Raw genomic sequence first — 24,714 nt, 5'->3', positions numbered from 1 at the left:
GATTTTTGTTTATGTTGATGGTTATGACTGACCGAGGTCATAATAACCTACATGTTTTATTCACCACTATCCTACATCGCTGTTTATAATATATTATCAGATCATCTATTTGTTTCTCAGACCCACGTACCAGCCTCCGTTTGATAACAACGTCACCTGATAACAAACTTTCTGCTACATCTGCATTTGACAGACCTGTTAGTAGCAGCAGAAACAACAACGTTACAAAGTAACAGCACATGAAGCAAAAAAAAGACAATTCGTCATGCTCACCACATAGGTTGCTCCATTTTCTCCCGAACGAACCTCCGTTTCGGGTATGGAAAAATGCATTTTAGGTCAAAAATACAGACTGCTGCCGGGGGCGACAAGTCTTTTAAAACCGCTGCTTTGCGATGGAAAAGGCACCACAAATTCGCACAAAGTCCACTGCAGTGACTGTCGGCGGAGGCTACAGAGGAGGCGGCTCTCATAAGGTTCATCCACTGGTTCGTAAGTCCGAGGGGGAAAGTGGTGCCAGGCTGTGGGAGTCCAATGACGACTTATCTATCTGACCAGCAACTCCTGTACCAACTAACATTCACATCAAACTTCTCCCACGTCAGTGTTAAACTTTTCTCACTGCCGATCCCGCAGCAGCAGCCATGTTGCAAGTGTAAAGTAATTACACCTTCATTGCTGGCGTAAAAATGTCTTGTTTCTCCCGCTTGTAAATGACTCGTGCTGAGTTACAACCACTCGCTGCAGAAAAGGGCTAAACGATGCAGATAATTCCGTTCACTTGCGTCCCAGATGAAGTTTCGGGATCAAAACAAGGTGCAGCAAACCCCCCAGCGTCGCAGACCCGATGGTATAAACGGAATATGAGGGGGCACAATTGAAAATGTGTTGTTTTGCGTGTTTCCCCGTTTCCTACAGATGCTAAATAACAATCTTTGCGGCCATGGAGCAACCACGCAAGTAAAAAATGTGATACAAATCGAAGAAAAGCGGATACAACAGTGTCGTCAAGCCATTATGTGCTCAACCTGTATCTGGTGGCCCATCAAGAGAGAAAGAGGCAGGCATTGCAACAATTCTTCGGTCCAAACCATCTCTTTTTCAAGCAGGGGTGGCCGTCTCTTTGTATGTTGGGAAATGTGGAGATCTTGGCATAACTTCGGCACAGTTTCCGAACTTTATAGATAACATACTCTAAAATAATCAAAACAAAAGATAATTTTGGATAATTTTGCTCTACATTTGTTTATTTTGACTCCTCTAACTCGACGTCCCCACCTTAGTGATGGTTCAACCCAGAGTGACAGAGAGAGCGCAGTCAAAATTCATAAGCACAGTGGCAGTGAAGAACTGTTACTAGCATGGATGTATATTAAAATGTACATCAGAATCAGAAAACTTTATTGATACCCGAGGGGAAATTGAGTCATGCTACAGTTGCTCACACTCAGGTAGGGGAAAATATAAACATAAAATCAATAAAATAAAAGTACGGTAGCCATATAAAATAAAGTGTCACAAATATGTACATAATACATATAATCTTGTACATAATCTCAATTTAACATGCTATTAATTAGGGACAGCTACAACGCATCATCGCTTCTATGCGTAAATTCAGCGCAGAAATAGGCGGTTGAATCAGTGGGTTGAACGCATATGCTTTGGCTGCGTTCAATGGTAATGGTTCGCTTTTGTCCACATCCTGCTGGAAATATGGGGCCATTAGGAAACAAACAAACTAGACTAGGAAAGTCAAATGGCGATCTTTAGCTACAGTTTTAGTACAAGCTAAGACGATGGCATTTTCAGATTAATATAAACAAGCAGGCCAAGGTTAAACATGCCCAAAGAGCGAGGCTGCGCTGCCTGATGGAAAAGTGTTGGGATTAGTCGTGCTTCGTGTCACGTGACGTCCTACAGTAGGTCATATGACTTCAGTCGACGAAAATGAGAGCTGGGTGCTGCCAGCTGAAGCCAGCAGTGGTTATATTCATCTTTAATGTATGCTTTTACGCGAGTTACCAACTGACTGAGCTGCAGGTAAGGGTGCGATTAAGCAATAGAACAATTATATAGCGGGGGGAAATAAGTGCTATTACGTATCATTCCATAGCGGCGTGTTTTGTTGGACAATAATACAGTAGGCTGAAGTGAAGGAAACGTTGGGAACATTCCTAAGCGCTTGTTTGGTTTCTCACACCAGGTATGTAGCCTCTGTAACGGGACGGTCCCCAGCGGCTCCGCGGTGGGCCGGTTCTGTAACTCATCCGCAGGTCGGACAGACGGCCGCTGCTGCCTCAGGAACGACAACACGAGCACACCGGAGCCTGAAGACATCATCGGGTATGGATGTTGATGCCAGTTGCCTTCGGGTGCTGTCAGAAATGTAGGAATTAAGACACATGCGAATTTAAACGACCCAACAAAGTCGTGTTGCATAGATATGAGCCATGTCAACAAATGATTGTAGGTCAGGGGTTTTCAAAATCCGCTCAATTCCTGGACCCTGGGATTATGATAATTTGACCCCATGATAAAACACTCAACAACTGAGGCAAGCCTGATATTGCTGTTTGACACATTTAAGACTACACAAAATTATTGTCTGAAGGTATTTATTTGTTCCGACTCTAGGAAAGTGGGAAAAACTGTCAAATTCCCCAAAACACTGTATCTCTGAACTATCTCTTTAACCAAAATCACACACATTTAGGCTATTCTATGAGATCTCCTTTTAATAACTACTTTATTATTTTGTCCACTTCCATTCACTGAGCCTTCCCTGAAACTGCTTGGAGCTCCCCTGGGGAGGCCCACCTCCCACTTTGAAAACCTCTGGCCTAGGGGATGAATTAAACATGATCTATTCTAGTAAATGTGTTAAAACATTGATTGTATGCTTGATGTGAATTTTCTCCTCTACTTTCTGCTTCTGCAGAACAAGTGTCTCTGTTACAGGGAACATTTTGTTATTTTGTCGGACCAAAAAGTATTTACGAACTTTGAGGTCAGAAGTACGAGTTTATGAGGAGCACTGAAAGGCATCACGTGTGTTGCAGTCCAATATTCTTTTCCGGATCACATTTTCTATTCATAAATTATATATAATAATAAATACAAAGTTTGATAACAATTAGGCTGTAAGTGTAGCTACATGTCCATATATAATATCCCATTATGAATGTTATGCCCTGGCAAGGCAAGTTTATTTGTATAGTAGCCTACATTTCATACACAGAGGCAATCCATAGTGCTTTACATGAAATGGATAAAAAGAAAAGAGCATAGAGTGTTACAAGGTAAAATATAAGATCCAAAAGGTCACATAATGTAAAATTATTAACATATTTTTACTTTGTGAATGAATTCATATACATACTTAGAATCTTAAATTATGCACTATTGTGAATGAATTGGAACTGCATAATGTTAAGTATATATTATTAAGGTATTGACACTGTTTGCTTTTTATTTATCTTTATGCAGGTTGGATCTTTCCAATTGTTCATTGGCTCACGTGGAGGATCTTCAGGGAGCATCTACAGCACTAATGATGTGTGTAAATACAGCCTCTTATCCTTTTACACAACTCTGCTGAGAACCTGAGATAATGAAACCCCCTGCAGTGCAGCCTTCAGTGACTAAAGAACAAGAACAATGCTGATCACTACATGTTGATCTTATGAGCCTTCCACTTTTGTGATAGTGGTAGAAAATGCATTCCACAAATCCACACGCACCTCCCGCTCCGTGGAGATCACACCTGGTCATAGAGAGAGTTGTGTTTGGCAAGTCATTGCTACACAAAAAAAAAACATGTCATGGATGAAGGCGATTCTTCCGAATTATCTATATTATTCTTGAAAAGTTTACAGCCTTTGACCCAACTGACAACTGTTGTCTGTCATTGTTGAATGGGAACAAGATTAATTATTTTAATTTGTGGACCCATCAGCAAAATGCTGGTGGGTCCAACCTGTTGCAAACTAGAAAATGTGTTCAGTAGAGCACAGACTTCCATTTCTGACAACACACCACAATGAAGTTATGCACCTTTTGGTAATATGCCACGCCCAACATGAAAAGTTAATCAGTTCTTCCTTGGCCCATAATAACCAACCTTCATACCACATTTTGTACAAAACCGTGCCCAACTATTTCAGGAAATGGATCCCACAAAGTACAGGACCACCAGAACCCTTTCCTCGAGAAGGAATTTGTGACCATGTCTCCGTCATGTTTATTAACATTAACGCTATACAGATTTACAGCCAAATATATATATATTTTTTTTACTTTCGTAACATTTCAGAAACTTTTGTCTTGCAGAGACCTCTCACTCAATCCCATTGTCTTCATCAATGACTCGGTGTTTCAAGGATTTATTGACTTAAATTACATGTAAGTACCGTTATTTTATTTGTGTTACTTAACCCATATTATACCATGGTCTGAGTGAATACTCGATTCTGATTGGCTGCAAGGTGTCCATTAAAAAGTGATATTGTACAGTGATAATGGACACCTAGCTAAATGGTCTGTTCACCGTTCATATCAATGCGCCATAGTTTCATCAGTGTTATCAGGAGAGCAGTTTGAGCTCTATACCCCCGTTAAGGGTTAATATGACAATTTTGGATGTTGAGAAAAAAATTGACTCGGTCAAAGTAAGTATTTAAATCACCCCTGTGTGCTCAGTTTATCAAAAATAACTCTTATTTACAATTTTGATTTTCGTTTCGGAGATTTTTAACCTCGCGTCACCAGGCTCTTCTCGGCGAGAAAGAGAAGATTTCCCTCGTGCACGAGAGAGAGAGAGAGAGAGAGAGAGAGAGAGAGAGAGAGAGAGAGAGAGAGAGAACTCTCTCTGCATTTCACCACATCAGCAGCACACGCAGGGCGCTGCTCTCTCACTCTCACTTCCTGAAAGTCTTCGCTCTTAAATGTTAATATACTTGGCCAATACGTATCTATCATACAAAATAAAGCAAGCTGCCAAACGGTAATGTCTTCATTTAATGTAGAACGCAAAACATCGTTAAACCTGCATTCCTGTAATAAAGTTAACGTTTGAGTCGGCTTTAAAACGGAGCGGGTGGTGGAGGTGGGAGGGACTATTTTATTTTGTGGAAGACTGATTTACAGTATGAATAACAGACATTTAGCCATTTAGATTGCTTTATTTATTACACATGGAAATATAAATGACTGGTCTTATTGTTTTGTTGGCAAGTGACCATGGTATAAGCGGGTTAATGCACTTCGAGGTGTCCATTATCACTTTTTAAGGGACTTCGCGGAGGCAACCGTCCTCGGCTTCGCCTCGGACGGTTCACGCCTCCACGTCGTCCCTTAAAAAGTGATAATGGACACCTCGTCGTACATTAACCCTTACATAACCTCTTTTGGAAATTCAGTTTATTTTATCTGTATGTTTTTTCCGGAATCCTACTCTGTTTCTTTGGCTCTTTAGGATTTTGCCACCAAACATATTTTGTCCAGGGGGCAATGCATCTTGGGAAAAGGTGGAGGTCAAGGAGGGAAATCGTCTTTGTCAAGGCCAAAGGAATGTGTGTAACCAGACTGGACAGTTGTGTAAGTCCCTGCCTGAGATTTCCTATATACAGGATAGGATATATAGTATAGTGCTGAAATGATTGGTCCATCAATTGAGTAGTAGTCGTTGAAAACAAAACAATTAGCAAGTAACAATACTAAACATTTGCTGGTTACAGCTTTACAAATGCTAAGATTTACTTGTTTTTCTCCATTTCACATCATTATAAAATCAGTACTTTGAGGGTTTTTGGCTGCTGGTCAGTCTCAGTAATTTTGATTACTCGAGACGAGCATTTTCCATTATTTTTTTTACATTTTATATTAAACGATTAATCAACCAAATAATTGATACATTGATAATGGAAATAATCATTGCCTGCAGCCCTAATAAAATATCCAGCTGTCCTTTTAATGTTCATTGTTGTGAACTTATCTCTAGTCAATGCCAGTGATTTCTACAATGGAGTTTTTCATTTTGCTTGTTCTATTGCATTCAAAATACGGTGTACAATGTACATATAGAGAAGTCAAACTAAATGATTAGTAATTTAGAGATCTGTTTGGTAGATCTGTTCATCTGACAACTCTTGAAACTCCATAGCCTTAAACTGTCCAGAGAACTCCCTCTGTGCCCCCTATGGCCCCGGCTTATTTGAGTGCACCTGTGAGGACCACTACCACGGATACAAGTGTCTTCGGGAGGTCAGTTCAATAGGAATCATATTGTTTAAAAAATGACACCCATTTAATTACTATAATACATACTGCAGTTACATCGTTGTTTTTGTTGATAACAGGGTGAGTTCCCATCTGCCCAGGTGTTTGGGCCTCTTGGGGCATCCACAGTCCTGATCACCATCCTGCTGTGGGTCACCCAGAGACGCAAGGCCAAATCGGTCTGAGGTTGAACTGCTTCCCCCAGCTTTATTCTTCGAGCACTGCACTGATCTACTGAACTGAAACTGACGCGAAAGGGAAAATGCTGACACAAAGTCTGCGGTGGCCCCACCCCAGGCTTGTTTTAAATGTTTTATGACTGTTTTACCTCTGCAAGGCAGCTATGTTTTATTTAGGGGAAATCTTTAACTGACAGTTTTTTTTACAATACTACCACAGTACAATTTTCCATAAAGAAGGGTATTTGAACAAACATCTAATTATTGTTTTACATTAGTTTTAAAGTTTTAGCATTAATTACCACTATTCCACATCAATCACTGTATGTTTTTACTTGGAGTTGACATAAGATATGAATGAAATTAACAGGATATCTTAAACATAATTTGAGACTCGAGAGATTTGCTTCAGTGTCATAACTGTGCCAAACTCTGTACATTTACGTGATCACTGGGACTTTGTATCTTCAAGTATGTAAGCCATTTGTGTTTTGGGGAAATTTGTGGATTTTGGCAAATCGGAGCAATATTCCATTGCATGTGCAATAACGTGTTTTACTGACGGCAAAAATCAAAAGCCAATTTTAATATATGAATCACAATGTGAACCACTGAGGTTCAAGCATAACAGAGCTTTTATGCCTGTGCTGGGTTTTGTAAAGTTATAATTTCTATTATGAGATTGTTGGATAATGAATTGAATATTAAATATACTGCAATAAATTGTTCAGTTCTGATATCACTTGGTAATATCAGAACTCCAGTATAGTTTCAGTGATGATGTAGTGAAACATTAAACTTTTATCCTCCATATTTAGCAGTATCTGTGTCTTATCTGATGTGTATTTTGTTCATTAGTCACATGTGGTATGGTGGAAGCCGGTCAACTGATGTCTCTTGACATTAAGATTCAGGACTCAATTTCTAACTCAAAACTATAATACAAAGCCTGCCTGTGGAAATGTCACAAATTGACCAAAAAGGAGCCCCTTGTCTTTAGTGGACAGTCTTCATTATGTCAGATGAACAGGTGGCCACAGAGTAAATGTGTATATATTTCAAGTATTTGAATACATCACATAATGCAATATGGCTACAATGTAATTGTGTAACAAGTATAGGCAATACATAATTTCAGACTAAGAACTGCTTTAAAGGATTTCAGACTAAGAACTGCTGTAAAGGAACGAGCAAGATTGTGTGTGAACTACATTTGAACCATTTTTATTCACTTGTGATGAAGATCATTTAAAGTAAAATTTAAGTTAGTTAATATTTAGAGCATGCTGTCAGCCACATCGGAATCCTACTCAATAATGGCAATTAAATGTCTTGTAAAGAAACGGCTTACAACAGTAGCCAATTAAAACATCTTGACCCAATATTAAAGATATAACTCTTACATTACAATACTAATTGTTGGAGTATGGATTTCCACAACTCATTGCCTCACCCCATCAGCCCAGTACACACTATCCTCGAAGTAGCCAATCACAAAACACACATGGACTCTGTTTAAAAAGCATAAGCCATTTCAGATATATATTTATTGCATGCCAAAAGCACAATATGTTGTGTTGTGTGCAAGCATTCGCACACACACACACACACAGATTCCTCCATCTTGACGCAGAGAGACAGCCTCTTGACTCAGAGCAGCTTGGACCAGAGAACTGAACTCTCACTGAAGTGAAATCAACTGGAGAAGATTCACAGGTCTATGTTTTTGACCCGCAACACCACAGGGACCGAGGTGCAGGGGATCATTCCAAGATCTGTGATGACCAGGTCCACAAAATCAGGCGGAGTCACGTCATAGACCAGGTTGAGCAGGCCCAGTGAGGGCACTTCCTGCCAGTGCTCCAGCTGGGTCTTCCCCTTCCGGGTCACAATGAGGTCATCAGGGTCATCTGTCATGGACATGACAAGTCAGTTGAAGACAAATTTATTTCATGTCTATATACCTTGGCTTGTGTGATTCTGATGGAGTTTTATAATGGACACTGATGAAGCCCTACTTGGCAAAATGTTATGAATATCTGAATATATCTCTCTGAATATGAGTCCAGATTTCAGATTTTTCTATTGACATAATTGGTCAACTCGAAGGATCAAAGAGGGGAGGAATGCACACCACACTATTGGAGAGGTGCTGAAACCGGGTGGAAGAGAAGGGTGAAGAAAGGAAGTCACACATGTAGCCACAATGCTAAAATATATTTATTTAATAATAGATTCCCAACGTTTCACACTCTGAAGAAGACTTTTCTCGAAGCATTGGTAATTTATTATTAAAGGAATATATTTTTCCATCGTGGCTACAAGTGTGCTACTTCCTTTCTTCATACAGCAATTGGTCTACTCACCATGGACTATACTGGAGTAATTATGGTATTGCATTACGTTTATAATGGTTGCAATAATTGGATATCAATTAATAGAATTATCTTTGGGGTAAATGGCGTGAACACCAGGAACTGTCTTCTCCTCCACTCATGTACATATTGTATACATTTACTCGATTTGATTGCACTTGCAACGTTGTGATCGTCTTTATCTAGCTTTCCTACTTCTTATCTCTGTATATTGATCTGACCGCTACGCTGCATACAGACACTAAGACAAATTCCTCGTATGTAACTTGCATACTGTGGCAATAAAAGTGATTCTGATTCTCATTCTGAACTAAACCACATCAGTGAAAAACCAGCTGCACAGACACTTTTGGCTTTGTTCAGAACAATTCCAGTGAGCCACTGGGTGTCATTTCCTCACCTAGTTCGTTGGACACAAAGGAATCTGTCTGCACCCTCTCACAGAACTTGTAGGTCTCACAGCACACCAGCACAGGCACATTGAAGGCTTTGGCCACCAGAGCGATTTGGGACGTCCCCACACGGGACATGACGTAACCGTTGGCCAGCAGAGCGTGGGCACCCAGGAACACCTTCGACACCTGTGAGGGCGGAGTTAATGATTAAAGTACACTTACACAAGGACACTTCCAGTGTTGTCAAGTCACTATATATCAAGTCCGAGTCGAGTCTCGAGTCCGCAGTGTCCGAGTCCGAGTCACCAAAGAAGAGTCTGAGCCGAGTCCCCATTACCTGAATCCAAGTCCGGAGTTACTGAACATGAGCGTCAATCCACATGTAGGTGGAATACACATGCCTGCCCTTGCACATATGTAATTGAATTATGTCACGGTATTAATATAGCTATCTATAATTTTGCCAATTAGGGCCTATTACAAAAAAAATAAAAAAATAAATTATCAATTAATGCATGAATGCTCAAGTCCAAGTCGACTCACGAGTCATGAAAATGAGTCCACCGGACACTTCTATGAATAGGATGCTTTGACAGATTCACACAAAACTACTGAATAAAGAATAGAGTCATATTAATGGCCTGCTCTATTCACTAACACTATGATGCATGTATGAATATTTTGCGATACCTCTGGTAGGATGTAGGAGACAGCCGAGATGAGGACGTAGGTGCAGCGGATTCCTCTCTGGACCAGGCGCCTCAGCGCCTCCCTGCCCTCCAGCCTGGGCCTGCTATCCACCACAATCACACGGAACTTCCTGCTCTTCTCGAAGGCCTCACACAGGATGTGGTTGACCAGCGATGAGCTGAGAGGAGGGAGAGAGGGAAGAGGAGAGGAAATAAGAGAAGGTGACGTTAGGCAAAGGGGGTTCAAATCTGGATACATAAGCAGCATATTTCTTCAGCAGTAAAAACAATGCAGAAATGTATATACACTAGCGCGCCGCATGCTTCGCACATGAAGAACTGGCTACATGTCAGATTTGAGTGTCTCACCATCCATAAACTAGAATGACATCTCCATCGCTGATCTTCTCTATGGCGTACTTGGCGATAGCTTTAGAAGCAAGAACGATCTTCTCATCGATGTAGCAGTCTATACAGCTCTGCAGTTTGCTCTTTGCCTAAACAGAGCGAGAGAGAATGCATGAGTTGGGAAGCAATGGACAACCATACTGAAACTCAAGAACAACAGTCTAATGTCAACAACTCATATAAGGTGTATGCAATACAGTATGTGAGCTGCAACACACAAAGTGTTCTGGTTAAACTCAAACTAAAAATAGACGTGAAAATAACCTCTTCTTCTTTGCATTGACTAGGAATATTGGAGATCTCTTTCTTGATGTATTTGATTGCGTTGCCCATGCTGGCTGACAGGGGGCGACATTGATTCAAAAAACTGCAAGAGAAAAACACAAAACAGAAAAGTCAAATTTCAGCTCGTGAGTGTCAAGAGGATATGTAGAAGCAACAACCTCTATGCTCCTCTAGGTCCTATCAAAGCGAACACAGGAGATGATACAGGTCAGGATTAGATGTAAAACATTTTCTGCACCTGATGTAGGGTTTCAGCTTGTGGACCAGGTCTCTAGACAGCTCCTCATTGGGAGGCGTAGTGTAGTCCCTTATTACCTGCACAGAATATGCAGTTGTAGTCCATTAACTTTAAAAGAGTTGGCACAATTTAGTTAATATTTCATCCTCATCGAATTTTAGTGACACCTCATCATCAGTGTAGTAGACATGTGTGGCATTATGCTCACTGTTAAAATCTCGTTTCCCATGTCTTTCCTTGGTTATGAAAAACAGAGGTAACGAGGAAAACATATTTTCTGTTGTTGTAGTCATATTGGAGAGCTAACCAAATTGTTATTGCTTATGGCTATGGTGAGTGTCTCATATTCCCGCTAGCACTGCATGAATATAAGCATTTTCACTGCACTCCGTCGAACCAGTCAAACCACCCAACTGTATAATGTAGAGAAACAAATCAAGCCTTGTTTTTCCTTCTTTCTTTTTCTCTATGTGATATTCTTGGTCAGTCTATACAGGACAGAGGGGACAACAGAGGGTTAAAGCAGTGACGATGAATGGACGCGTGTTCAGTGGGAGTGTACCTGCTTGAAGGCGTGCAGCAGCGCGACAGAGCGAGCGTTGGATCCTGCCACAATGCCCTGTGAATACTGCAGACCCAGCCGCACAACAGCGGGGTGGATCACTGAGGAGGGAATGCTGCCGCAGACAAAACCAGTCAATAATGGATCCACTGGATTACATTAAATAATGTGGGTATAAATGAATATGAAGTAGGATTTCGAAGCACTCTTATCAAGAGAGATCAAGTGATTCTACATGAACAAATACAAGTCTTCTTGGCAGAACACGTGTATATGAAAAGTCATAGTCAGCTTACGTCAGTTGCTGTGTGAGAGGGGCTTTGCGACTGTACTGGTGGAGGTGAGAAAACAGACTGACTTTGTAGCCATAGTCCGACCGGAGTGGGATCTGAAATATAACACATGTTCCAGTGCCATCAGTGCCCAAAGCAGTTCAGAGGTCAAAAGTTCAAAGGTGCAAGAACGGAAGCACCTCCATTGCATTACAGTTGAAGTAGTTGAAGTAAAATTCACCGGACCCTAGGGAAGAACAAGAATAAGAGCCAAAATACTATTTTGACTTGTGATACGCTAAATTCACATCGATTTCAGAGAGGGTTACCTTTGGACACAAATAACTTTTACATGCCATTTTTTTCCTAACTACTAAAACTCCAAATCACCATTCATTTGTTTAAGTAGTAGTATTTGTTAGTAGTGTGGATTACAACCAAAATCCTACACAGCAAACAGCTCTGTGTTGTAGGTAAGCACAGAGCACAGAAAACAGAGGAGACGGGTAATTATCAACTTCTAAAACATCTAAAACACATCAACACTGACAAACCATCCGTGTCTTCATCCCTCTCATAAACGTTGCAGTGACGAAGAGTTGGAGCGCAATGAGAATGATTAAAGAAAAAACACAAACAGCACACGTTTGAGAGGGCCAGACCTTGACGCCTAATACCCGTCTATCAGCGCAGTGCCCTGGCATCTGCAAGAAATGTTAGGTACAATCACATGCAGTGAGGAATGAGCATTGTTATGACATGACTGGTGGTTATACATCAGTAAGACACAGTATTCAGTACGCACTTTGTCATGGTAAAGGGCTGCAATTACAATATAAAGCAACTGACCTGTTGCCTTTCCAACTTCTTGGCCAGTCTCTTTAAAACCTCTGGGTTGTCCACTTGGACATGCTCTGGGAGCCTTTTTACCACTGCAAAGAAATCATGAATAAGACTTTCTCCACAAAAGGTCTATGAGTTCAGTAGGGGTTTCTTTAGGATGAGAAAATGCCCTGCAGCGCCATCTCATGGCTAGCACCGTACCTGGCTGCAGCTCGCTGGGCGCTGCCTTGGCTTTGGCGGGGGCCTGTTTGGAGGCCCTCTCAGCCTCTTGCCGGGCCCTCCTCTCAGCCTTCACCTCTGCTTTGCTCTTAGCGGGCTTGTCTGCCGGGGCAGGAGGTTCTGATGCTTTGCTCTTAGCGGGCTTGTCTGCCGGGGCAGGAGGTTCTGATGCTTTGCTCTTAACAGGCTTGTCTGCCGGGGCAGAAGGCTCTGAGACGGGCACAAGAACCACTGCAGGGGCAGCCGCTGCGAGAGGAGCTGGTGGAGACACGAGGATGGGATTAGAGACAGGAATTATGGACCGCTGATGGAGAGACTAGTGTCTTGAATGAGACCATAGACATGAGTAAAGTTGCATGAAAATGGAGTGTGCAGTTCATCTGAAAATAATTTCCCAGATATATGGCGAGCATCGTAGAATAGGCATGGGATATTTACCATAATATTTACTCATCATCGCCAGAAAGGAACAAATATGGCCAGCAGCAGATTACATGATAATTATTTCTTCTCCTATGGCAAGTAACCATTGGAAAGCTCTCTCCAGCATCTAAACACAACCTACTTATTAGTTTAACAGCCATTGATGGTGCAGCGCCTGATTCAAATTTTAAGTGTCGACTTTTCAAATGTTTGCTTAGAATTATTTGCGCAAAGCTGAATAGAAACGCTGCTAATGTCACCTAACCCAGCAACTAATCTATTCATCAGAAAGTGAAAAATAGATTTATTTCATATGCCTAATGGGTGCTGCATTTTGCACAAACAATAGGTACAGTACCTTTCTGTGTTGGGGTGGGTTGTGTTTCTGGCTGTGAAGCCGGGGCTGAATTGATGGGCTTCTCTGTCTCGCTTTCCAACGAGGCCCTGTCATCTTTTTTCTCTTTGTTTTTCTTCAGCTGCTTCTTCTCTTTCCTCATCCGCTGCTTCTCCTCTTTGGTCAACTCTTTCCCCTCATCCTGGAAGTGGCGCAAGGGAAAAACACAACATTACATGTAGGTCAGGTGTATATCATATAAACATAGCATGTAAACTAGGCTTAAATAACTCTGAATCCTAAAATAAATAAAGAATAAAACGATACTAACCTTTAGACGTGCAACGTCATCTGGCTTCTCAGGTCCATCTGTAAGATGATCACAGGATGCATTTGTCAGTTGAACCGTTGGGTTACTGATTACATCTATAACCTTTAGGTGGTTGTGATTCATTTTGCATAGAGGTAGAATTGCGCGACATGAGCATCTTGTATCCAGCTCTCCGTCCCTCAGTGTTGATAAGGTTATTAGCTCGTTACCACTATGAACTTGCTTCTTTTGCATCATGCTAACTGTGCTGTTTTGAACATTAGTTCGCTACTATCTTATTCCCACAATGTACAGGTAACTACAACTCGACTCCCCGAGTTATTTTATTGGATAATAAACCTAGCTACATGTCTGGCTGATGCAATATCATTCAACAGCAATATCTAACAGTAACTTGGTTGCGATGCTAACGTTAGCTGTAGCTACTGACTAGCACCTGGAAAATTAACTTTAAAGCCAAACCCAAGGAGCTCAACACACACGTTATAAGCGCAATACATCTTGATGCTGTATCAATCACAAAGCAGTGGCATCTAATGGGAAAGGGTTGTAACATTAAGTTGTTATTCAGTCCCAGAACTCACCTGTCACTCCACTGTCAGCCATGTTTACGGTGCAGCTTCACTTCCCTCACTGTGAGAACTAGCGCACACTAAATCTTATGTCGCCCCCTTGTGGGGGGATGTGTTGCTGCTATCTACTGTTTCATGATGCTGCCTTTTTACTTTGAAGGGATTTGATTACATTTATTCATTTACATACATACATAGGCTACATATTTATATACATTTATTCATTTCTTTTCGTCGAATATTTTGACTGTTTTAAATCCAATTCAAATATAAAAATGTATTGTCACTATTGTTAACACAATAGTTTTTTATGTTTGTTTGACTGGTTGGATTAGATAGACTCTCAGACCCAGCTTGAACTACACCAGAAAAAGTAGAGCACGCACATCTAGGTGCAGGACTGACACCGCATTATAGACTTAACCCCCCAGTTTATTTGTTGAGTAGCCTAGTATTGACTTTTCGGTCATGGCGATCTTCATCAGAATGCTTGAACTACAAACATGATGCAACTGCACGTGTCCGATTATTAGCCTACTTGCAACGGGACTACCATACTGAATTTGTCGATTAGAATTATTTGTTGTGTTGTCTGGATATAAGAAATTTGGTCCACTGTGGATAATAGCCTACAGTAAATCGGTGCATGCAGAAAGGAACATCGGGGCATAATTAGGCTACAGCGAACCAAAAACCATAAAAACACATTAATCTACCGCAGGAATTCCACAGCATCACCACGTGAGACTAGCCTACCAGATGTGTGTCGGCCTGCCAGATAGGCATATTTGGCGCTGTCCATGGTTCTGACTGGTGATCGACGATAGATTGGACTGGACGAAAGATTACACCAGAAAACAGCATGAAGAGGGGAGATGCAACAACAACGGTAAGGAAACGCATTTAAACCGAGCGCTTATGTGTCCATTACTATACTATGTTCATCATAATATAGGCTAGGCAAAATTTTGGCCTGAGTAGCCTATTCATTTTTTTAATTGTTATTTTGATGTGCGCTTTTTACCTGGGCATCTGATTGAACTAAGATCTACAGTTCAAGCAGCTTATCAGACTCAGTGTGTGTGTGTGTGTGTGTGTGTGTGTGTGTGTGTGTGTGTGTGTGTGTGTGTGTGTGTGTGTGTGTGTGTGTGTGTGTGTGTGTGTGTGTGTGTGTGTGTGTGTGTGTGTGCGCGCGTGTGTAATCTTATGAATGGAAAAACTGATCAGTGGTTAAATTTGTAGGTCTAACTTATTGTGGATGTTATAATCTTATACATGTAAAGATTAAAGCTGCCAGGGCTCATAACCTCTCCCCTTCATTAAAACTTTTTAAAATTATTATCATTATTTTTGTGTTCTATAGAAACTAATGAGGCACTTTTCATTTCAATGGGCCTCTAAATTTGGTTTTTGAATAACAATTGTAGATCATCAATGTTCAACTGTGCATAACAACAGAATGTTCATGTTGATGGATAGTAGCCATGGCCAAGCAGCAGCAGGCTCACATTCTAAATCTAAAGGGACAGCTCACCCTAAAATCCAAAATACATATTTCTCCTCTCATCTGTGGTGCTATTTATCCACCTAGATCGTTTTGTGTTAGTTGCCTTCTCTCAAATACAATGGCACTGGATGGCACTAGGCTTGTGGTGGTCGAAGTGACAAAAACATACATTTGAAAAACTCAACAGCAATGTCTCTTTCTAAAAATCATGACCCGGTTATTCAAGATAATCCACAAACCTTGTTGTGTGCAGTTTCATGTAGGAACTATTTTCTTTAGACCGAACTACACCCATAGCTACTAGTTAGTTCCTACATGAAACTGCTCACAACTACGGTAGGTCTGTGTTATCTTGGGTAACCGGGTTACCCAACATTATTTCTGGAAAGAGACATTGCTGTTGAGTTTTTCAAATGTACGTTTTTGCCGTTTGGAGCACCACAAGCCGAGTGCCATCCAGTTCCATTGTATTGGAGAAAAGGCAGAAATCTCTACCCCTGATATCTCCCAAACTCAGCAACTCAAACTAAAATGATGTAGATGATAAATAGCACTACATGTAAGAGGAAAAACATGTAATTTTGGATTTTAGGGTGAGCTGTCCCTTTAATGAGAGGAAAGAGTACAATGTGCCACTTCGAATAGACTGAACCCAAAGAGAGAACTGGAGCACATTTTAATTATTCTAATGATCAAAAACAAGAAACAAATCCTAGTTTCACCCACAGTAAAATGAGCTTGCATAGTCAAATGTGACTGTATGTAATAGAGGCTCTTACCATTCTTCCAATTTCTAACTAGCTAGCCTAATGCAAGAATTTTACATAAACAGGAATACAAAAGTAAACACTGTACACTGTCAGTAATACTTTATTCTATTTTCAAGCATACATTGTCATACAGAAACAATCAATAGTGAAGCTGCTAAAGGATACAAAATAAAATGAATTGTCATTTTTATCACTAGACCTACAGCCTCAAAAGCATGCAGCATTAGATCACAACGTCCCTCTGTCTGTCTTTCCCGCCGGCGTCTGCTGCTGACTGAATTCACGACGCAGTAGCTGGTTGAAGGGGACCAAACCTCACAGAAACACCTGACTTGGTTCCGTTTGACCAGCCACAGCAAGGCGTGTTGCTTCAGCTGCGAGAGGGAGAGCGAGAGACAGAGAAGAGAGAGCGAGAGAGAGAGAGAGAGAGGGGGGAGAGGTAGAGCAAAAGAAAGCAGGGAGAGAGTGAGGAGATAGAGAGAGACAGAGTGAGAAGAATAGAGAGGAACAGGACAGTCGCGGACTTCATCCTCAAGCAGCCGTGAGGCCTTCAGGTCCTCTTCTGCCTTACCTGATAAAAGATAGAGAGGAGAGGAAAAATAGGTGAGTCAGTGATCAGAAGTAGATGGGTGAGTGCTACAACATGGAAACAGGTGCCTATTAGAGATGTTACAAAGCAAGCCTATTTACAGGGTTGGGGACCCCCGAGCCATGCAGCCATCTCCCTCCAAAGCCAGCATGTAGGGGCTATAACCTTAACTCTCAATGACAGTTCCTCCACATCCCTGCCCCACTTACCCCCCCTCTCCCACCCCACCCTGACAAACGCCCCTCCGTTTTCAGAGCGCTCTGGGTTGCTATAATGGGTGACAGCTGCGGTGTCTGTCAACCCCCCCCCCCCCCCCCCCCCCTCCCCTTGACTGTCAGCAGTTGGAGCGGGGTGAGGAATTTTCCAAACGGGCTCCCTCCCTGAGACCCGGGTCAGTAATGCTAACTGTACACGTGCCGGAGAAGAACAGGGCTTTCACCTGTTGTTCCCAACCCCCCACTACTCCAACATACAGGCTCACACTCAGACAATAGGCTTATACATTGCTGAATAAAAATCTGCCTTTCAAATCCATAATTCAGTGGTAAGAAATTACAGGACAGGAAAAAACACTCTCTTCATCCCACCGTGTGGCGCTCAAGTCCCCTCGCAACCACACACTTCCTTACATTCCATAACTGGTGTATTCATATGGGGATATAAGGAAGCATGTCGTCACACGGGGCAACAACTGGATCCACTGCTGCGTGCCCGACACAAAGCACCCCTTTCATAGTCGCAGTTGCAGAGTAGCGGGAAGAAGCGGCTTAACAATGGTTAACTGTCTGTGACAGAGAGGGAGAAGGACAGGCCTGAAGACAAATGTGATAGCTGGTGGTTCCATAGACTTAACGGAAATTTTAAGTTTGATCTGAAGGGGGGAGTTTCAAGTTAAATTGAGGTAAAAAAAAAAAAAAAGTTTCTTGGCAAGAAAACTTGGTTAAGAAGAACTTTTCCAAAGCAAACAAAAGAAAAAAGAAAAATAACAAAATTATCCAAAATTCCCAAACTGAAAGCAAAGCAGACTGCAGAGCCGTTTGATGCATTATGCGACCATCATGATGATGATGTGTCTCTCTTGTAACTTCAGACTCCCATGTGTCTAAATAACTCTGTGAGGCAAAGACCGACTCCTAGACAATTGGTGTATTTCCTAAAGGTTGCCATGCCAAGAAATGTATTTATCTATCTATCTATCTATCTATCTATCTATCTATCTATCTATCTATCTATCTATCTATCTATCTATCTATCTATCTATCTATCTATCCCAACAACAGTGTATAAATACTCAACGTGGAACTGTTTCAGGGGCATTGGTAATAGACACCGGTGTTAAAGAGGCATATATTGGAAACAGAATTTGAGTTTGAACGCATTGAAATGGATTTTTACCCACCTTTATGGAATTCTGCTCCATTTGGACCCGTGCCTCCTCTTGCAGTTCCCGTTCACACACTGGTTGAGTTAGTTGGGGTTGAGATCTTCAGCAGTAGGTTCAGCTAGCCTCTCCTATGCTCTCTACCTAGTGATCTCCTCCTTCATAGCCTATATGAAATCCACAGCTGCTTCACACAACCAGCTCCATACCATGTGACCATTACAAAGAGTGACACGTCTACGTTGATTAAAGATTGTTATTGCTCTTCTGAGAGAGTCGCCTCGAGCAACCAAATGTCCTCATCAGCCCTTTCCTGTGTAACACCTCAGCCTTCCCTCACCTGACTGAGGTGTCGTGTTCTGTCGTAAAAACGGAGACGCCATCTAACAACTGGTTTGACACCCGATTTGATTCACATGGTGCTGCAAAATCAAGGAAACCGATTCAGAGAGAGAGAGCAGAGCACACAAGAACAAGGCCTCAAAGTCTATTACAGCACTCAAAGATTTTGGACTCAATAGAAAACCTTATTTCTAGGTCAGTTTGTCTCATGGAATTTTGTCTAGTTGTAAATTAACCGAAATCTGCATTTGACAACCATAAGAAACACTTCATACAAGAAATGGTTGTTCTAAAAGTAGAGGTTTACACGAAAAGCTGTGATCACAATTTAGCATACAATGAATCACCGACTGCTATACAGCACAGACAAAGCTGACAGACCAACCTTACTCCAAGCCCAACTGAAGCCAAGCTCCTCACACTATCTCTCCACCTGAGAACCATCCCTCAACTTCATCGTGCTCTCCTCTCCTCTCTCCACCTCTCCTCCCCTCTCCTCTCCTCTCCTCTGGTGAACCATGCTCCTCCATATCTGGCCCGGTGAGTTGTGCCCAGAACAGGCCTTGCAGATCGGCCTTTTCTATGCCGCCGGGCGCGCCCCCCTCCACAGCGGCCTCCCACCTGTTGGTGTCCTTTAGAAGCCTGGGCCTCTCCTGCGCCTCCTGTCCGGCCCAATCAGAGCCCTGACAGGGGGGAGCCAGCCTGTGAAATCACACCTCTCAGCTGTTCGCACTGGGTTTGAGACACCCTACACCCCTGCCGTTCCTCTGTTCAGCCCCCACCAACCCCCTCTTTTACATTGAATGTCAATGGCTCCTTTTTGAAATAAAGAGAGAGAGAAAGAGAGGGATAGGGCGAGAGAGCACGGGTACAAGGAAACAACTGCAGTACGGCCTGGTTTTATTGGTTGGGGGTACAGTCAGAACAGCAGTTACAGCAGCGCCTCAGTCACAGCTGAAGGCAAGGTTAAATTTCATCCCATTTTGCTTTCTGGGCTTGACTTTAGTTTCATTGGGTCATTCACACTGACAGTTTAGTTAGAAAAAGTTGCTTTCGCTCTCAAAATATTCTACGTTAAGATTTAATCTGTGGTGAGAGCACTTATTTATTGTATTTATTTTTACAGCAAAAAGCCATTTTCACGTGGCTGTCCAGCAGTGATGACATGATGATTTGAAATTTAATTTCTGGGGAGGAATGACCTTTTTTAGGCTGTCACAACATAACTGTCTGTCAATCAATATGTTTGTAAAATATGTATGGATATGTTCACTCTCTACCAAATGTGGTAGATGTTTCAGTCGGTCAACCTCTGTTAGCGGAGCCCAGCCTATGATATGTGAGGAGTGTGAATATACTATATGGGTGTTCTCCTGGCACCATAAAAAAAGGCAATAAATTCTCCATTGGCCACAAGGTGACCATCTTGCCTCTATGACACTTCCAAAACAGTATCAAATGTAAAGTGAGCTTGTGCTGCGGGAAAGGGGAAATCCAAAATGTTTCTAATAAATGTTGCAAGTTGCAACATACAAAATAATTGGAATCTGTCTATTCAATGATAGTTATCAAATACAGCATAGAAAAAAAAATCCAAAACAGGACAGTTTGACTGACTAACTACTTTTTTTAAATTATTATTATTATCATGTCGTGATTATCCATGGCGGAAATTATATATTATCCTCAGTTCCATTATGCCTGTTGTGAAGCATCTGTGTGAGCAAGCAGTGATCAGCGACACAGAGCGGCAGCTCCAGCTGTAGAGGCGAACGGGCCGAGCTCGGGGGTTCATTTTCCTCTGCTGCCAGCACAAGCCGCTCCAGTAAGGTCAACACCTGTGTTCTAAAATCAGCCGCGGGGCTGGGTGCGATAGGAACCCGGGGCCTCATTCACAGAAAGCTCCAGCTCAGAGAGGGGGGCTTATATTGAAACCCAATGCTCTCGCTATTTTGGAGGCACTCACCGTCCACAAATAGCCCCCATCGCATCTTTGTAGCCCCCGATTTTCCTCCACAGGATGTTGTCTAAATTTCGACAGTTGTTCAATATTTCCCGTGGCATCGAGCCAGGGTGTATCACAAATGCAACATTTCCACTCATGCCAGCTATGTGCCAAGGCCTTGCCAGATATATCGGGGTGCTAGGAATATCAAATGTCTTTTGTCGCTGATTAAATTCTTAGTTGCACCGCACCGGACACAATGGTTAACGCACAAATCATAATCCCACTGTTCCTCTTGACGGGGCAGCTGATCATTTCGACCATGCTGTTCCAACAAACAGAGGTGGCAGCCTCTCATCTGATTGTCTGTTTCTGTTTTCATCACATGTGTCATGCAAAAGATCTCCTCTTACTCAGTGACGTTTCTTAACCTGTCCTCTGCTTTATAGTTAGAAATCTGTCTTACTCAGTGACGTTTCTTAACCTGTCCTCTGCTTTAGAGTTAGAAATCTGCAGGTTCAGAATCAGCTTCCTCAAAACACCTGACTTAATGTCATGATGTGTGTGTGTGCGACTGTGCGTGCGCATGTGTTTAAATTATTTAAATTTCATTCCACCACAAACTCATTGAGTCATTCTAAAGAAGAACAATTAGGCCAAAGTGGGAGGAAGACAGGAAAGGAGATCAGCTGTTGAGTGGCATGTTAACTCCAAATTGGGTCAGCGAGGTTATTTTTATCCCGTGTGTTCACATACCGGGGCCCCCGTTTGCTAATCACTTTGTTCCCCTCTGTCATACCCGTTTGCCCCGTTGCCAACGTCCCACTGCTTTTGGGGAGGTCACAGCACACGCTCGTAGCGGGAGGATGGATATAATTTCCCTTGGGACAGCAGGTAGAAGTTAGACTAATCCCAGACCAGTTCCTTCAACAGGGGATAGCGCAGACATTTATGGTATGAAGAACCCGGGCAGCTGACACCAGACCAGGTCTTGCTCTGGACACGGGGCAGATTTCTGCACAGGATGGAATGACCTAACTGTCTTAACCCCTGTTCTGTGGAGGAAACTCCCTGTGGGAGGTGGTCAACCTGCCAGTTAGCCCCCCCCCACCCCCCCCCCCCCCCCATCTCATCCGTTACCATCAGACAAATATCCCCTGTCTGGATGTGTTTTCTAGATTGGCTCGTGACTTTTTAATTATGAGTGATAATAATATATCTTGAGAAGGAAGAGAGCGATGATAATGAGTGGACTGTTGTGTTCACACATAATAATAAGGGGTACGGTGGCGCTCACAGCTAGAAGGTCCTGAGTTCGATTCTCGCCTGGGACACTGTGGGCGCTGGGGTTGTGTTCCCCCCCATACAGTATCTTCAGTGCCTACTGCCCAGGTGGGGTATCTTGTCGTAAGGGCCTTTCTGTGTGGAGTTTGCATGTTCTCCCCGTACCCCCCAGGGGGTTCCTCCGTACATAACCCGCCACTAAAAACATGCAGAAGATCGTCATCCGACCAGTGACGACAACATCTGAAGTTGGTCCCCGGGCGCTGGAAAGAAAAAGCGACCACTGCTCCTGGCCTGCCCCCCTGGAGGAAAGGACAAGCCTGGATGGGTCAAATGCAGAGGACATATTTCACCGGCCACCGTCAGCATGAGTGTGTGTTGTGGCCGCATGCATGTGTTGTAGTGTTCGTGTGACAATAAAGAAATGAAATCGTGTTTTAATCGTGTTTTTAACGTCTCAGTGTATTTGTGCAGAAAGAAATGTGTGACAGATTTGGTGTTTTAGCTCATTGATTGGTTATATATTTGCTGAAGGCCATACAGGCCTACATTAGCAAGCTGACCTATCAAATTTCACCACGGTGCACTGCTCACTCACTAACAAAATAAACGGCAACAGCAACAAATGGCCAAAAAGCAAAAGTGAACAACTGAACATCTTGATCTTACAAGAGCTTCGACAGATACTTTGTAGCATGTTGCTGACTCATTACATGGTCTGACATTAACACCGCTCCCCTGTCCGTCCTTCACGGGCCGCCCCGCGCCAGTTGCCGGGCCTGAGGTTGACACAGCTGCTACAGGGAGCCATGGTCCCGTGTGGTGAAGTGAAGCGATGGAGCAGAAAGGTCAAAGGTCAGCAGCGTTTAGGCTAAAAGAGAGAACAGGTGACGGAGAGGTGAAGGCGGTTCGCTCCCGTGAGCTACGGAGGGGACAAAGGGATTTTGGTAGATGCCCTGTCTGGAGGTCGTTGGATTTGGAGAATGAGGAATCGCTAATTCTGCTCATTCTAGAAACTGCAGATGTTTCAGTTTGGATGCAAGATCACAAATAATTTCATCTCCATTATTTAGAAAAAAACAACAGCAACTCATAAACATTCAAACTACTTCAAAGAGTCTCTCAGCAGTATTTTGTGAGGCCTGGTGGTGACTGTAAAAGAATCAGTATCAGAACAGACTCGTTCTCATCCTGTCACAGCACCGTGGAAAGATCAGGGTAACAGTGACATGTGAAGGCCATGCGCTTAAACAAAAGCTGGTCAACCCTGATTCAAACACCAGTGGCAGGCAAAGGAGACAAAATACCTTTTTTAAATTATTTTCAATGTTACATGAACAGGTGTGGCCATGGCTTTTTGTTTATTACAACAAATAAATACATAATGCAAAGAAATAGAGGGAATTACTATCGTTTGTGTTGCCATTTTGGTTGATTATCCTTCCACTACAATGATAGTGTGAAACGGAATTTCTGGAAATGCCTCGGAAGGTGGCACTCAAATTATGATGTTATAGCCCCCAAGAGGTGTCAGAACAGGAAACTCGTCCCTGACCTGGGACGTCCCACCTAGCTCCCTCTTAACAAACAGCTCAGACATAAAAGGGCTGTAGGTGTTACACGGGGGGGCCGTGTCTCCCTGTAAGTGGTGTCACTGACCCTGTTGTAATGATCAGGCGGCCTCTGAGTGACCGGGTGACAGGTGAACTGCAATGTGGTGGATCAGTGGACACTAGGACAGTGATTCTCAACCGTTTTTTATATCAAGGATGGCTAATTTATAATAGGGACACAGACCTGCATTTGATGACATTTGTGAGCGTCTCTACGACCCAAATCTGAGAATATTTCTAGATTCGATTATTTTGTCCACTACTTGTCTACTCACTGTAGCTACAGATATTGTAACAGTGTGAAACTATGATCAAAATAGTCTTTGGTATACAGTACATCCCCTAAGTGTGTTAACTTCTTGTAAATGAATCAACGGTGAAGTTTAACAATTGATCAATTTGTTGGGGACCACCTGTAACACCCTCAAGGACCCCTGGTAGGCCCTGGACCCCACGTTGAGAACCACACTATGCAGTACAAACCTGGCTCTACTTTTTTCCATTAAAAAAAACTTGCATATAACTGTTATGTTGTGGGTGTCACCTCGAAAGGTTTTCTTTGACTCAGCATGGTTAGACAAGACAGTTCATGTGTGTTTTTTAATATATACACATGGTATAAAACCATTTTAGTTTCACAGGCTAGCAGCATTTTGGAAACAGAATAATCATTATTTAATGCCATTTACAAATCATTTTGATTTGGAATTTGCATGTTCTTTCCATTTACATTAGACACAGACTTCACAAGAGATACACAAGAGATACTGTAATAATTCACAGTATTCACAGTATTCATAGCATACATGCAGTATGAGTAAAAAAAACACACACATTCAGTGATATTTTAAGGGCAGTATTATTTGGACATACACACAA

At 42.4% G+C, this 24,714-nt stretch overlaps 3 protein-coding genes across 3 annotated transcripts in view; 1 reads left to right on the top strand and 2 right to left on the bottom strand.

Annotated features, from left to right (window-relative positions):
- Window positions 1-1,023, bottom strand: part of snx17 (sorting nexin 17) — a 32,631-nt gene extending 31,608 nt beyond the window's left edge. Inside the window, exon 1 of the mRNA XM_083642539.1 lies at window positions 274-1,023. Coding sequence (XP_083498665.1) covers window positions 274-333 — 60 coding nt within the window. The 5' untranslated portion in view covers window positions 334-1,023. The remainder of the gene's footprint in view (window positions 1-273) is intronic.
- A 927-nt stretch (window positions 1,024-1,950) lies between these two features.
- atraid (all-trans retinoic acid-induced differentiation factor) lies at window positions 1,951-7,262 on the top strand (the record flags this gene model as incomplete). The annotated part of the gene is made up of 7 exons (XM_083643141.1): window positions 1,951-2,043; window positions 2,207-2,346; window positions 3,490-3,558; window positions 4,333-4,404; window positions 5,477-5,598; window positions 6,164-6,264; window positions 6,360-7,262. The coding sequence occupies 7 exons, from the start codon at window positions 1,951-1,953 to the stop codon at window positions 6,462-6,464; spliced, it is 702 nt and encodes a 233-aa protein (XP_083499267.1). The 3' UTR covers window positions 6,465-7,262.
- Window positions 7,263-7,889: 627 nt separating this feature from the next.
- On the bottom strand, window positions 7,890-14,461 carry eif2b4 (eukaryotic translation initiation factor 2B, subunit 4 delta). The gene is made up of 13 exons (XM_083643768.1): window positions 14,417-14,461; window positions 13,833-13,870; window positions 13,526-13,703; window positions 12,727-13,002; window positions 12,532-12,614; window positions 11,707-11,798; window positions 11,411-11,525; window positions 10,849-10,925; window positions 10,590-10,692; window positions 10,287-10,414; window positions 9,919-10,096; window positions 9,234-9,414; window positions 7,890-8,368 (listed from the first exon to the last, which is right to left on the bottom strand). Exons 1-13 carry the CDS (start codon window positions 14,436-14,438, stop codon window positions 8,169-8,171), a joined length of 1,671 nt encoding a protein of 556 aa, XP_083499894.1. The 5' UTR covers window positions 14,439-14,461; the 3' UTR covers window positions 7,890-8,168.
- Between the last annotated feature and the right edge of the window lie 10,253 nt (window positions 14,462-24,714).

The sequence above is a fragment of the Poromitra crassiceps genome (genome assembly GCF_964638095.1).
Source record: "Poromitra crassiceps genome assembly, chromosome: 9".
NCBI classification, from domain to species: domain Eukaryota; kingdom Metazoa; phylum Chordata; class Actinopteri; order Beryciformes; family Melamphaidae; genus Poromitra; species Poromitra crassiceps.
Note: the sequence above shows the minus strand (reverse complement) of the source record. Positions and strands in the feature narration are given on the sequence as shown.

Bases quoted from the DNA above. Each gene is read 5' to 3' on its own strand.
- eif2b4 (XM_083643768.1), bottom strand. From the start codon at position 14,438: ATGGCTGACAGTGGAGTGACAG. The intron at 13,003-13,525 runs GTACTGTACCTA...TGTCTCCACCAG, and splicing joins ACCCACCCCAACACAGAAAG to CTCCTCTCGCAGCGGCTGCC. The intron at 12,615-12,726 runs GTACGGTGCTAG...ATTTCTTTGCAG, and splicing joins GCCCAGCGAGCTGCAGCCAG to TGGTAAAAAGGCTCCCAGAG.